Source organism: Mastigoproctus giganteus, chromosome 10, assembly GCF_048544385.1.
Source record: "Mastigoproctus giganteus isolate SK-2022 chromosome 10, ASM4854438v1, whole genome shotgun sequence".
NCBI lineage: Eukaryota > Metazoa > Arthropoda > Arachnida > Uropygi > Thelyphonidae > Mastigoproctus > Mastigoproctus giganteus.
The window spans coordinates 53639327-53655695 of NC_143584.1; the positions used below are offsets into that span (position 1 = coordinate 53639327).

General features: G+C 36.9%; 1 protein-coding gene across 2 annotated transcripts in view; it reads left to right on the forward strand.

The window, feature by feature from the left end:
• LOC150079033 (twitchin-like) overlaps positions 1-16369 on the forward strand; it is a 2795346-nt gene that overhangs the window by 2556534 nt on the left and 222443 nt on the right. For both annotated transcript variants that reach the window (XM_090382361.1, XM_090382360.1), the window contains one exon: positions 15708-15788. In XM_090382361.1, the coding sequence (XP_090238487.1) occupies positions 15708-15788 (81 nt within the window). The remainder of the gene's footprint in view (positions 1-15707; positions 15789-16369) is intronic.

The window sequence follows — 16369 nt, forward strand, 5'->3', positions numbered from 1 at the left end:
AGATTATCTAGCTTACTATTTTACTCTCAGTTATTACAAGATTATGTAGCTTACTATTTTACTCTCAGTTATTACAAGATTATCTAGCTTACTATTTTACTCTCAGTTATTACAAGATTATCTAGCTATAATGAGGGCATCCTTTAGTTCAGGTAATGTTCCATAGATTGGAGATGTGTGAACCTTTCTCCTAATCACAAAGGTGTCCCATGGTGAAACTAGGAACTACAGACTAGTCAGTGCCAGGGAAGAAGATTATGTTGAGGATTCAACACAAGATCATCTAAACAGGCATCAAATTATAAGGATCTCACAGCATGGTTTTGTTAAGGGCAGATAATATCTGACTAATCTATTTAGCTACTATGAAGTTGTCAGTAAAGAACTGGATAAAAGGAATAACTTTTGCATAATTTACATAGCTTACAGTAGTTTTTGATACTAAAACATAAATGATTGTTCTATAAATTGGAGCAATGTGGCATTAAGGGCAAGTTACAATTATGAATAAAGGGATGATTAAATGGTAGGAAACACAGAGTAGTAATGGGTGGTCTTGTCATCGGCTAATGTTGGTATTATCACCATCATCCTTCCAAGGATTTAGGCCAGATGGCCTGCGGTCTCGGTCCATCTTTTCTTCAGATGTCCTGGATATCTCTTTCCAACTTTTTTAATATTTTATTTTTTAAAGTTAAACCTGGGTCAGTACAGGATCTTCCCTTCCTAAATCCATTTTGTTCTTCATATAAAGCAGCATCAATATATATCTGTAATTTTGCTGAAATAATCTGCATATAATTTATATCCAACATTTAGAAGGCTTATTCCTCTGTAATTCTCACAACAAGATTTGTCACTTTTTTTTTTAAATATAGGGATGACAAGGGCATTTTTCCATCTTGATGGACTTGTTCCTTGGTTCCGAACTAAATTACAAAATCTTAACAGGCATCTATGGAAATTGTTATCAGCATATTTTATTAATTCCATATTTATATTGGAGACTTTCCAGATTTACTGTTTTATAAAGCATCTTTTAATTCTCGTAAAGATATATCTTCCTTATCCTTATTTTTATTTGGTGATATATTATACAAGTTAGTATTAGTTTCTGTCCATAAATTTTGGAATTAATCTACCCAGGTTTCTTTTTTAATTATTTGGAGATCGGTATTTTCTTTAATGTCCTTATTCATATTTTTTATGATTTTAGGAAAAAATGGGTCTTTTCACTGGTATGTCCCTTTCCATTTTTGATATAAAATGGTCCCACATTTCTCTATTGCTCTTTTTCTTTTATATACAATTTCTGCTCCTATTGTTTTGCTGTTTAACCATTTTTATAGGCTTCTTTCATTTCCTGTATAATGTTTAATATCATTATCCCAGTTCCTGATCCCTTTTTTCTTTTCCATTTGCCTTTAGTTCCTAAACATTCATTTGATATTGTAATGAGAATGTTTTTTAAATTCTCCCATTCTATTTCTATATTATCACTTTCTTTGATTTTTCTGACATTTGTTCTATTCTCTGTTTATAAAGGGTTTGAATACTTTCTTCATCTAATAGAGTAACTCTGAAAGTTCTAGTCAAATTTGATTCACTTTTTTGATTTGATTTTTTCTGTCTTGGTGGCATCCTCAGCTTTCCTATTAGCAGATATTGATCCGATTCAATTTTATAGCCTCTATACACCCTGGCACCCGTAATCATATTTGATGTTTTCCTGTTGCCAATAATATAATCTATTACACTTCTAAGATTCCCATGTAAACTTGTGACATTCATTATGTTTAAAAAATATATTTATAATTTTTAATTCATTACCAATAACAAAATCTCTTAATCTATTCCCATTTTATTATAAATTTATCCTCCATTTTTCCCTATATTAGCTCCATATGGCATATTACCCATTTGGGCATTCATATCACCCATTATAAGAAGATAGTTATTAGGATTAACCTTATCTTTGATCCTTTGTAACTGTAAATAAAACTGATCATTGTCTTCTTCTTTACTTTCCTCAGGGGCCATAGCAGCCAATAATTGTGAGATATCTTCTACTTATTTTCAGCCTTACTTCTAGCATTCTGTTATTCCAATATTTATAGTAAGAAATATTACTTTAAAATGATTTATGGATGAATATCATGATTCCATATTTTGCATGTACTTCTTTTTTATTCACTCCACTGTAGCACTGAGTGCCAAGCGATGGTTCCCAAGCAATCTTTCTAGTACAATTTTCTAGCATTATTCATAGGGTGAGTACTAGTGCTTTCATAAACCTTCCACCACTCGCAATATTACTGCTTTCCTCACTGAGCAACATCCCTGCTTCACTGCTAGCAATGTTACTCCTAACTCCAATTTCAATGTTACTGCTATTGCTAGCAACTTACTGCTCTCCTCTTCTGCTGATCGCGGGCCACCTCCGTAGCCAGGTGGGCAGGAGCAGCAGTGTGTAGCACACGCCTCTTGATTAGACTGGGATTCGAGCCTGTGACTACCAAATACAGAGGATGCGGAAAAGTCAAGGAATGACCACCGCATATCCTCAGAACAATATGGCCTTAGTTGCTAATACTCCTAAAACCCAAATAAACAAACAAACAAAAATCTGCTGATCGCTGGGTCACTGGTTGACACTGCTCCTGCCTCCACATGGCGAGGCTGATAACCTGGGAGAAGGAATTCTCTCTTCCAGGGCTAAAAGGGGCAGCAATGGATTGTGATGCATATCTACCGCTAGAGCCCACAGGCTCCAGACCTGTTAACACTGACTCAGGCATGATTCAAATCATCTAAAGAGACTACAGACGGAAAAACAAACCTACAGACACGCCAGCATTTCTCATAGTGCATTCACTATCCACACAACCTGTCGGCAAGCTATCGCCTTTTCTAATACATAAATGTTTAGAATCGGTTGTTGGATCTCCTAACATGGTTAAAGTCTCCAACCTAGAGACCTTCTAATTGAAGCTTTAAGCCAAGTCACTCAGAAAAATTGTTAAAATTAACAACTTTTAATAATATTCCTCTGAACACCTCTAAAAGATTTAACAGCGAATGGAACTTACTAAATGTGTCTGAAGAATGGATAATACAAGAGCTTAGTGAACAAAAAGTGACTGATGCATGGAAAATTATGACAAAAAAGATGGCAACCTACCTTTTTTTTTTTTTATGACCCAAACATGAGAGGTATTAGAACCTATAGAACCTAGTACCGTGCTTGGGTTGGAGGTTGAGAAGACAAGAGAAGATATTTGTTGACATTACACTTGAATTTCTGTAGACTGTAATTTTCGGGAAAGCCATATGAAGGAAGGTTGTTCCAGAAAACAGCAGCTGAATGAATAAATGAGGAAAATGAAAAGTTGATTCTGTGAGTTTGAAGTTGGACAGTAAATGGATGTTGGCGGCACATATTCGGACTGTTTTGAAAGAGAGAGCAGGAATTATAGAAGCCACTTCAGAAGAACAGTGCCCATGGAAGCATCTATAGAAAAGGCATGCAGCAGAAACAGTATGTCTATGAGACAGAGAGTGGAGAGACTCTGTTAGAGATGAGTCATTAATTAACCTAATCTAGAAGCCTGAGAGAGGTTTTGGGGGCACCGCCGCAGATTTGGGAACAATATTCCATGGTAGAGCGGATTTGTGATTTGTACAGAATGAACAGCTGTTTGGAAGAAAAGTAACGCTGAGAGCGAAAGAGAAAACCAAGTTTTTTAGATGCAGAGGAAGCCATATTTGTAATGTGCTTGTGCCAAGAGAGATTAGAAGTCAGGGTAATCTCCAATTGCCTAGAAATCGGAGTATCACTAAACATAAGCATAGGAGCAGAAGAATCCTTTTTTGCAAGATATAAGACAAGACTGAGTTTTAGAAGGATTCAAATCAACTAAGTTGTCTTTGCTCCAACTGGAGAAAAATCCAGAAATCGGCATTTAAGGAATTGGTAGTGAATATTCAAGAAGTTCAGGCTAATTGAGCAGGGCAAGGTTTCTCAAATTGGAAAGTGGAATGCAATGTGCTATCATTGGCAAAACTATGGATAGGATTTCCAGTCAATGGAAGAAGGTCATTAATATACAAGAGGAAATGAGTGGGGGAAAGAACTGAACCTTGGGGGCAAACCAGCATTAGTGGAGAAGTTAGAAGACAGAGAGCCATCTACCATCGCTGTCAGTGAGCGATCAGAGAGAAAACTAGATAACCAATTACAAAAAACAGTTGGCAAACTATAAGATGGAAGCTTGTTTAGAAGACCCTTATGACAAACATGATCGAAAGCCTTGAGATGTCAAGAGCAACTCTATGTGTTTCACCGAACTTTTCCATTGAATTTGTTCATTAATGGGTAACAACCCGAATATCACCAGTGGATCGACACTGATGGAATCCATACTGCCGATCATTAATCAGACGGAAGGTTTCTAGGAAGTTTAAGAGTTGGCAGTTAATTGATTTCTCCATTACTTTAGAAACAGTAGAAGTAATTGCAATGGGACGATAATTGGATGGGAGAGATTTGTCACCCTTTTTTAGGAACTGGCTGGATATGAGCAAATTTTCAAGCAGAAGGAAAAACACCTTTGGAATAAGTAAGTGAAAAAAGGCAGCAAAGAACAGGGGTAAGTTCAGGAGCACATTCGATATTATCTCAAGTAGAGAAATACCTTCAGGACCTGGAGCTTTCTTAGCATCAAGATTCGTCAAAATCCTTCTGACATCCTTTTGACGGAAGACCACAAGAGGCATTGAACGGAGCATGTTGGGAATGGTGGGAGGTGTTTTACCAAGATCATTAATACATGAATTGGAAGAAAAATGGGATGCTAGAAGGTCAGCTTTATCCTTGGCTGAAGTGACAACAGAACCATCTGGTTTGGACAGAGGTGGGAGCAGAGATGGTCAAAAGTTGCGGCCAATAGCTTTGGCAAGAGACCAGAATGCTTGGCTACCATTTAGGCCAAGAAGCAAGTTTTATACTCTTGGCCTGTCCAAAATCTAGTTTGGACTGATTAATAACTGCTTTAGAATTGTTGCAAGCTTTGGTGTAGGCAGAAAATGAAACTGAAGAATTGGAAACAAGCGAATTACAATATGCAACATTCTTCTCCTGAACGGATTTTAAAGTGGAGTGTGGGATAAAGGATTCCATTCCTACAAGAATAATTTCACTGACATGATCTGAGCAAACTTTGATGTCAGAATATGTTTAAACAGGCCTATGGGGCTGGGAAATTCCATACTGCAATAATTAAAGATAGACACCAGCCAAAGAACTAAAAATTTACTATAAAAATAAAATATAATGAAAACACTATCGGAAGACTAAAATATTACAATAAATTATGATAAAATAACTGTTGAAGAAGGAGACAGCAGTCTCCGAAAGCTTCAGGTTTTATTGCTTTTAATCCAATTTATTTTAGATAATTTTATTGCTTCGGTATTTTTAACTATATTTTTAACGTTTTTATCGTAGTTTATTTTATCGTAATTTATTGTAATATTTTAGTCTTCCGATAGTGTTTTCATTATATTTTTTTTCTGTATATTTTATTTTTATAGTAAATTTTTAATTCCTTGGCTGGTGTTTGTCTTTAATTATTGCAGTTTTGATGTCAGAAGTTTTGAAACAGTAGTCTGACCGAGGAAAAGCAGAAAAGAAATCTCACAGGTCATCCCATTTTGCATTCTTGTAATTCCAAACAACACGAGGTTGGGAATAGCCATGAGATAAAGGCTCTATTGGAGAAGAGACAACTACCAGTTGTGATCTGAGGTGCCACTCACTTTATGACCGTGTACTTAGAAGGGTTGTTTGTGAGAAAAAGATCAAGTGTGTTTCTTTATGGTTAGGATTTCCGGTATTCATGTAGGTAAATCTGTGCAAGGTCATTAGTAATTGTAAAAGCCTCGGCATCTCAACCAGCTGGGTCGGTGTGACTAGAAAACGGAAGCCAGCTGGAGTTGTTAACATTAAAATCACCAAGGAAAATTACCTCACTATTAGGAAAGTTGGACTGGAGAAAGACAAGTTACAAAGAGAGGAAGTTGAGGAACTCCAAGTGATTAGTGGAGTTGGGAGAACGGTAGAGACAACAGATGAATTTGACATAGTGAGGTAGAGATTTTAAGCCAGAGAAGATCGAAAAGAGGAGATTCCAAATTACCAAGTCTCTGAGAGGGAATATCGGAACAGACATATGCACTAATACCACCTTTGAGGTGAAAGGAATCATACAGCAAATAATTTGGGCAAATGTGATGAGCAGTAGTTCAATCAAATGATAACTTAGATTCTGTCAGAAAAAATACATGGGGTTTAGCAGACTGCAAGTGGAATTGGACATTGTTGAGATTAGAATTGAGACCAAGTATATTTGTGAAATGAACTAGGAAGTGTTTGGAAGGTAGTAGTTGAATGAGCAGTAGTTGAATCAACTGATAACTGAGATTCTGTCAGAAAAAGTACATGGGGTTTAGCAGACTGCAAGTGGAATTGAACATTGTTGAGATTAGAATTGAGACCATCTTTTCGCAGATAAGCTTACTCTATTAGTTTGACAATTCATGGTGTATTCAATAGTAAGAAAAAGTGGCGGGGCATGCTGCATGAAGTAATGAAATTTTTGGAAATGGCGTACACATGATAAGAATATACCCAGATCCTTGACATAACATGGCCTCACCATGCCCCCCCCCCCCACATACACACTACACAGACTCCCTCTAGTCACTATCTGGCAGATTAGAGGTAGCAAGATTATACACTAGCTGATCCGGAAGCCTCCTAAAGAGTTAACAATAGGTTCGGTCCGGTGTACTAACTAGTGGCTGGTCTGCAAACACCGTTTTAGAGCTGCACCCTCGAAATGTAAGGAAGATTGGATCTCGCCATGATGTCCATCATAACCTCAAAAGCCATCAGTAATACGTCACGATGGAAGAGATGGGGAAGAGTTGACCGGAACTTAGCTCTGGAGATTAAACATGGGTTCCACCACTTCAAGTCTCCAGTAAGCAAAGTGGCGGTATTGCATCTGTAGATGATGAGAGTCATCTACCGCCTAGTATTGCCTGGTAACAGAGAGGGCGGCATTCCTCCATGTGGTGTGGGTGCCACACCCTGACCCTTGGCTGGTGTTTGACACACACTGGTGACCCACAGTGTGCTTGTGCATGGTGGTTATACCCAGGATTACTAACAGCCCCTCCCCCCCCCCATTGTGAAGGTGCAAGCAGAGGATTTGGCTGTCACAGACCATCTGGACTTCACCGAAATTGGGTCCACTTGACTTGAATGTCACCCAAATATCAGTTCCATCAGCGTTTTAGACTCCCAGGTAGCAAGTACAGCTTGTCTGGCATATCTGAAAGAATGCCTGTGACAACCTTAAGGACCAAACTATTACCAACCAACCAGGTCCATTATTTTGACATTTAGTACTCTGAATCTCCCATCTTCTGTTAAAGAAAATTACTTAAACTGCAAGATTTGATGTTACATCCCGAATCCCATTCACTGCTTTAAGTGCCAGAAGCATGGGCACAAATAGGGCTGTTTGCCCTATTTGTGACACCGAAGGCATTCCCAGTGATACTGTACAGCTTCCACTCCCACTTGCCCAAACTGTAAAGGAAGCCATCCTGTATTTTCTAAAACATGTGATCTTTGGAAAACAGGGAAAAAAATTCAGAAGCATAAAGTGGAGCAAAAAGTCACATACCCTGAAGAAAGAAAGCAAATACTGCTAACCATGCCTAGCCAAACATATGCATCAACTGCCAAAAACAGCCACTCAGCTGCAACTCAAACAGATGTCTATAACCCAATATTTCCTTTGCCACCTGGGCCAAAACTGTGCTAACACACAATAAGAAATCTACGGCCAGTGAAACAAGCAATACACCAATCAGTATCTCAATTGATGCTATCTCAACCTTGCCAGAAACAAAAAAAATCAACTACAGTGGTACCTTGGATTACGAGTAACTTGGTATGCGAGTGTTTTGCAAGACGAGCAAAAATTTTTAATAAATTTTAACTTGATAAACGAGCGAGGTCTTGCAATACGAGTACAGTCAGTCCTCGTATAACACGTGTTTACACTACACGAATTCGATCATACACGATTTATAAATAGGGGAACGATATCTTATATAACACGAACCGAATTCGCTTATGCACAATTAGCCTTTGTGTTTACAAGAAATGGCAGTCGAACGCAGAATCACCCCAACCAAACGCAACCCGATAGGAATGAAGAGAAGATTTTGAAAATGTATTTATGGTTTTTTATATCAGTGAAGGGGAAACACATTTCACCATAATAACGTAAAAACCAACAATTCCAGCTATCGGTATAACCGCAAATGCAATTAGATCGAGTTTACTACCAGTTTATAACAGATTCCACTAGCAGGAACGCAACTGGAAATTGTTTTTATTGTTTTATGGTAGTAACCCCTAGAAATGTGCTTTAGTAAAATGTGAGGTGTTAATAGTGTATCTCTGCCTTTATGGTGTTGTTTATTCAGTTGCTACACGCGCGCAGCTTTGTTTATGTGTATCAAGCGTGCCTCCTCGTTTTGTAATAGTGCGAGCGATGAATCTGATTTCCGTGAAATCCTCAAAAGGAGGCAAAAGCAAGTGTCATTGGAAAGATTCCTTGTTAAAGTCGCACAAAAAGAAAAAATCAACAGATAGCAGTGATTCCGTTAGAGACAGTGAAAGTCGTCCTACCCAATAATTAATAAATTCGATTGCTTTATGTATATTAAATTTAAATATTAAAAATATAAAAAGGTATGTCTTTTGTATTAATCATTTTTACAGTATATGAATATTTTTGAGTTTTGGAACAAATCATCTGGGTTTCCATTATTTCTTATGGGGAAATTCGCTTTGATATACGAGTGCTTTGGATTACGAGCACGTTTCCGGAACGAATTATGCTCGCAAACCAAGGTACCACTGTATTGTTGAAAATCAGAAGAAAATGAAAAGACTGAGGATGATGACACAGTACTAGAGTTACATGTTAATGATACCATGGATACAGGACACCCAATCTTTCACAGAAATTAAAAAACAAAACTTAGCAGACAGAAACCTTCTTAGGAAAAAACAGTGAGATCAATCTTCCTCAAATAAATCCAACCATTGAATAAATTCCTATAATGGAACTGTAGAGGATTATGCAGTAATAGAGATGACCTGAAGGATTTACTAATTAAAACTAATGCAGTAGGTGTATGCTTAGAAGAAACCTTTTTATCACCACATGTTTCTCTGAAATTCTAAAAATTATATTATGTTTAGGCAAGACAGGAATTCCAGCACTCCTGCTCATGGAGGGATGTCTATACTTGTCAAAAATACCATACCATCAAGATATCTCCTAATACAAACCCCCTTAGAAGTTGTAGCAGTTCGGATGACAATGGGAATACCGTTAACCCTTGCATCCATTTAAATCCCACCAAATTATCCTTGCTCTCAGACTGAATGTGGCGATCTTATCACACAACTACTACCTCCTCTCTTTTTACTCAGTGATTTCAAGTCATCACCCATTGTGGGGATCTTCCATCATGAATATGAGAGACCAATAAATTGAAATATTCCTGGATAACCACAACCTGACTTAAATTCTGACTCTCCAACTCATATTCAACTATCTACAGTTGCTATATCTGCCATAGACTTATCCATATGTTCAGCATCTCTTTTTCCAAGCATGGAATGATCAGTGCAGAATGAACCATTCCACAGTGATCATTTTCCTATCATCAGTTCAGACACAGGTTGTGTCATGTCCTAAAGGCCGTACTTCTTGGAATTTTCATAAAGCAGACTGGAAAAATTATTCCACTTGTGTCCTACTTGACAACCTATATGTACAAAACAGTATATTGATGATGTAACTGATCACATTACCAGCTATATTCTTTCTGTAGCAAAATTTCCATTCCAAAATCTGACCAGCACAAGCATGTACACCAAAATCCAAAGCGAAATGAGCAAAAAGCCATGCTTGGAACCTGTTTTGCAAATTCCCAACTACCATCAACTTGTGTTTACAAATAAAACTCAGGTGCACCATAGCAGCTAATGCGCCAATAAACAACCATACCATACCACACACACAAAAACTCAGAGCAATAGCAAGACAAATTAGGAAGAAAGAAAAACGTGACTCCTGGATTAACTTCACATCAACTATTAACAAAAATACTGACACCGAAATTATCTGGAAAAAATACAAGCTCTCAATGGGAAATTTCTACCGCTGCAGTCTCTGATAATACAATAGAATAGGCATGACCTATCCTCCCCAACTGATATTGCAAATGCTTTAGCAGAACCGTTTCATAACATTTCAGCTTCGTCCTCTTATGCGAACTCCTTTCAATGCATTAAAACTAATGAAGAATGTCATAAAATGAAGTTTTCAACTAGTCTCTCACTTCAGTATAACCAACTCTTTACTTTATCTGAGCTCAAAGATTCCTTGAGCATATCTCCAAATAGTGCAGCAGGACCAGACGGCATTCACTATAGTATGCTAAAACGTCTATGTGAAGCTAATCTCTACATACTATTACTCTTTTATAACTGAATCTTCTCAGAAAATACATATCCTCTGCCATGGCATAATTCCTATATTTGTACTATCCCAAAACCTGGCAAAGATCCTTCTCTAGTTCAGAATTACAGAAAAATATCATTGACAAGCTGTTTGGGCAAAATCTTTGAAAGGATGGTACATAAGAGGTTCACCTGGATTCTAGACTCCCAAGACCTTCTTTCTGATCACCAATACGGCTTCCATAAAACACAGTTACAAATTGCTCTTGCCAGAATAGAATCCTGGACCTTATGTAATGGATATCGTCTTGCTGAGCAGAAATCAACCACTTCTGCAAATTACGTCACTTCATCCTGATCCTGAGCTAAAGATCAATAATGTTTCAATTTCTCTTGCCCACACTCTCCGTTTTCTTGGTCTGATACTAGAAAGAAAACTAAATTTTCAAGCACATGTGGCCTATCTTCGAACCCTCTGTTTGAAGAAGTTCAATATTCTCCAGTTTGTGTCATCCATGTTGTGGGGCACTGATCAACATACCTTGATCCATCTTTATATGGCTCTCATCGGTTTCCGCTTGGACTATGGCTCTCCAGTGTATGACTCTTCAAGGAAAAGGACTTTAGAGCAATTAAACACCATCCAGCATAGTGCTCTAAGAATTTATCTAGGGGCTTTCAGAACCCCAGACCTGGGGTTCTGAACTGGGGAACCCCAGTTCCCCAGTTCAATTTTAGGAAGGCTAAGGATTGGGCATATGCACCTCACTCACCTGTATCTATTAATGAATGACAACACTCCCTAATGTATATCTTGTCATGTACAACTGACCATTTGCCATTTGACTGTCCCCACTTTCAAAATATCTGCTTAAACACCTTTAAATCAATTGCTAATACACAGTCATCAATAAATTTATTGCAGATTCTGGGAGATGATCCTAATAAGAAAGAACTATTTACTTTCCTAAATCATATAGGAATATATCATAAAATATAGTTATTACAATGAAGCTAATATTTCATATTCACCATTAGAAAGACGCAATATAGCCCTAGCAGCCCATGTGTCGTTAAACTTAACAACATCACTCCATGGTAAATATATTTATAATGCTCAGTGTCATCTGTACCCTTCTTTTTTCTTGGTTTCTGTTATTACACCTATTTTGATGTTTCTTTCATGTTTGTTTGTTTGTTTGTTATTTGGTTTTTAGGAGCATTAGCAACTAAGGCCATATTGCTCCGGAATATGTGGTGGTCATTCCCTGACCTTTCCACATCCTCCGTATTTGGTGATGACAGGCTCGAACCCCGGTCTAATCAAGAAGCGTGTGCTACGCACTGCTGCTCCTTCCCCACCTGGCTACGGAGGCGCCGTTTCTTTCACGTAATATGGAGTCTAATTCCTTGTATTTATGATACATTCCAATAATTAAATTTTAATTTTGTTTTCCATCTTGATTCCTTTTTCCAGGCCAAGTCATAATCCATGTTAACTATTCAGTTTATTTTTTCTTGAGACTTTTGAGTAGTTTCAGCTGGGTTAGTTATTAATCATCCACAGCCTAGACTGATGATGGGGCTGCCTTCTTAAGGCATTCTGGCTAGGGAGACCCTGCCAGTAGCTTAGCTACTGCTGGTATAGCTCACAGCTTCATTGAGGTATTCAATCCCTTCCGCCATGAAAAGGTGGTGTCCTTGGAAGGGTATTCCAAGGATGCCACCAAGGATATATTAGTATTAGTAGTAGCAAATTATGCAAGAAAGCAAAGATTATACAGCATCAGCCAAAAAAAAAAATAAAGCAAAAAACTTCTCACATCACCTGTCCTTCCCCTCCAATAACAGTTTGTCTAGTTCTTTTCTTGAATTTATTCAAACTACCCACTCCACAACAACAGATAAAAGTTTGTTGAAACATCTATCCTGCAACCATCCTTCATCAATTTGAATTTATGCCTCCCTCATGCATGTTGCCTCAGCAAAAGAAAGAAAACCATCAACATTGAGCTGCCTTAATCTATTCAGAGCCTTTAACACCTCAGTCAGATCACCTTCCAGGTGCCTAGCCTCCAAGACACTGCAATTTGCTGAACTGAAGCCTTTCTTGTTAAGAGCACCAAGACCATTTTGAGCACTAAACCCAAAGATCACCAAAACCCTTTTGTTCCCCTCACCAACCTCATTGCTCTTCTCTGCACCCATTCCAGCAGATCACATCCTTTCTAAAATAAGGCCTTCAGACCTGTATGCAGAACTCAAGGTGCAACCTAACCACTGCTTTACACAATGGGATAATCATCTCCTTATCCCTCTGGCCAAAATTCCTGTATATCATTAACAAAACCCTGTGAGCTGTTCTCACAGCTTGTCTGCACTGCTCAGAGCACTTCATATCCGACTACAATTATCCTCTGGTCCTTTTCATTCTCCACTGTCCTGTGTGTGGTACCACAGAGCTGGTATATTAAAGAGGATTACTGCTACCCATATGCAGTAGTCAATGTTAAATTTCAGCCCATCTGCCTAATTTTTCTAGATCTTGTTGCCGGAACATACCTTGATTATTGTCATTTATCCTCCCTGCCAACGTTGGTATCATCTATAAACTTAGGCATTAAGCCTGATATAACTTCATCAATATCATTAATAAATATAGAAAATAACAATGGATCCAGCACTTAATCCTGAGAACTTCACTAATAACATTAGTCCAGAAAGAGCAGTGTCCATTGATAATCACTCTCTCTTCCTCCCCTTCCCCACTCAATTATTCCTTTATCCATAGCAATAAGGTAAAGGTAAACTGCAGCCATTATCAACCCACTGCAGGATGGAGTGGATTGATAATGGATGATAATGAGGTCCATTTCCCTCAACAATTCATGTTAAGGGAAATGGACCATAATCTGCCATGCTGGTCCACTGTGGGTTGGCAGATCGACCGTATTTAGCAATCAGGGGCTTGAACCCCGGTGTACTCAAGGAGCATGTGCTACTGCACTTCCACTCTTGACCATTTGGCTATGGAGCAATAACTTACCCTTAATGCCACACTGCTCCAATTTGTACAGCAGTCTTTTATGTTATGATTGGGTATGCCAAAGTTTTGATTCTTGGTTCATTACTATTTCTAAAATTCATTAATGATATTAATGTAGATATTTCAAGTGCAGCATGTAAGTTTTTTACAAAGGTGAGCATCATGATGAGAGTAATAAAGGTATGCTGCTTCAAGAAGATCTAGATAAATTGGGCAGAAGGGTTGAAAAGTCGCAGTTAAGTATATGCCAGCAGGGACAAAGAGGTAATTATCCTATTGTGTAAAACAATGATTAGACCACCTATAATACTGTATGCAGTTTGGATTTCTGTATCTGTTTGATTTACCCCTCCCCACCAACAAATACTTTCAATAAAATGAGGTTTTCAAACCTCATTTTAGGAAATGTTAATTTGGGTGGTGGGATCAAATGGATATTCTTACCAAGAAGTACTGAGAGTCTGAAAACTAGGCATCCAAATTGTGATATATTGAAGTGCATAAAGCTCTCAAAGGGTTAAACAGATTGGCAAACAAAGTGGGTATTTTTTTTAATGACTTGGCCTACATCGTTTTGCCACTAATAATATGAAATAAAGAGATAAATCTCTTTATGAATCTCTCTATAAATCTCTCTCCATGACACAAAGGTTCCTATTACAGATTCTGATTGAACCTTAACTCTTTCTCAGATGACACACACACACACACACACACACACACACACACACACACACACACACACACACACACACACACACACACACACACACACACACACACACACAGGACAGAAATTTACATTGAAAAATGATGGGTGTGGAATGGAAATTTTCCTTCTACCAGAGAATTATAACTGATTGTCAGAATTAAGTTCAACCTAGTGTTGTGGCAGTGGGCACTCTGAATAAACTTAAAGACAGATTGGGAAAATTACTGGAAGTAATGGGCAAACAAAGTGGGTGTGGTTTATTTTTTTAATTATTTAATGGGTGATGCTGTACATGCTGGCTTCCTTACATTTTGCCAATAGTAATACTAAAAAAAGACAGATGAATCCCCATTCCGAACAATCTCTTATCAGCAACAAATTCTGGCGGTTCTTCATAATAATTTTAACAGTCAGATACTTTATCTTCTAATTTCACTGCTTTTAAAAAATATTTGGCTGCTAGTGTGAGTTGTGAGTGAAAAAAGAATCTCCTTTATCTTGTGTAATGAATGTTACACGGGATATAAGAGTAAAGTAAAAATTACTTCATTATATTGTTTGCACATAATCATAGAGGCATCACTGGAGTTATATGACATGTTCTGGATATCTTGGAAATAACATTCCCACAGAAAATAATGTAATAAGGTTGGGTTATATTTGGATCAGACTAATGGGTTTTTTTTTCTTGTTCTTCTTCTTCTCCTTCTGTTCATAGATATACTTCTTTATAGTAATCTCTTATAAGCATTTGTAATTAGAATATGATTATAATAACATACATAAAAGTTTATCCTGTGCTATATGAAAACTCCATTGAATTAACTGACCATTCAAAAATAACGATTTCACTTTCAACAAGACAAGTATGACTAGAATATTTAAAACAATTGCAGCACTTAAAATTTGTTATTTATATATGAATTAAGAAATTAAAAAAGAAAAAAAAAATGGTAACCATCCACACAGACTGCAGTTATAAAGAGGAAGTGGGTAGAACCTTTTGATGCATGTATTCTATGGTCAGATTTCCTATTATTGAACAAAACACTGGGGTTTATTTTTTTATGTGTAGTTCTTAAATTCCTTAAAAATTCTGACAGCTTGAATCATGTGCAATTTTAAAAAATTCTATTAGTATTTTTTATTACAAATTTTCATTAACTTAAACTAGAAAATATTTGGAAAAACATTTCTAAGAATATAGGATATGTGAAAACAGATATTAAATCTTGTGTAACTTAAAAAATACTTCTACTTGATACATGTCTCTATCATATTTATCTATCTTTGGCTATGAAATTATGCTAAGTATTATTTTTATATCTTAGGGTGATATCAGCCATGACACAAAGGTTCCTATTCCAGCTAGAAGGTACTACAAGTTCAGAGATAATGTCCGTGCCAAATATGTAAGTGTGTTATTTACTTTTATTAGCATATTAGAATAGACTTATATATTTATTGTCACTTTCCTTAATATAGAAATATAAATACAAGGTTTCTGCAGTTGTTCCGAATTTCGATCACACTTTCATTGCTGAAGTTGAGATCCTTCAACTGTATTTACAAACAGGTTTTTGAAAATGTATTTAACAGGCAGGCATCAATAACATTTTGAAATGATTTAATGAGCCATTTTAAAAAAATGATCTTCTGAACTCAGCAGAAGTTGCAATTAAGATATAAGCATTTTGTAACTTGACCATTATTCAAATTAAATGCTGCATACAGATACTTAATAAACTCTTTATATGTGATATCTTAAAAAGGGCAATTAAGTTTTAATTGCTAATAAATGCATGGTTCAGAAGCTTGGTCACAGTAATAGCATGTTTTTTAGCATTAAAAAATTACCATCCATACATTCAAAGTGCTTACTCCATTTAATTTTACAAGCACAGATTTTTCACTGATTTCAGAGGATTTTTCAATGTTTTGTAATTTCCTCATTTTGAATTTTGTCATACTAAGCTCATCCCTTGAAAACTCT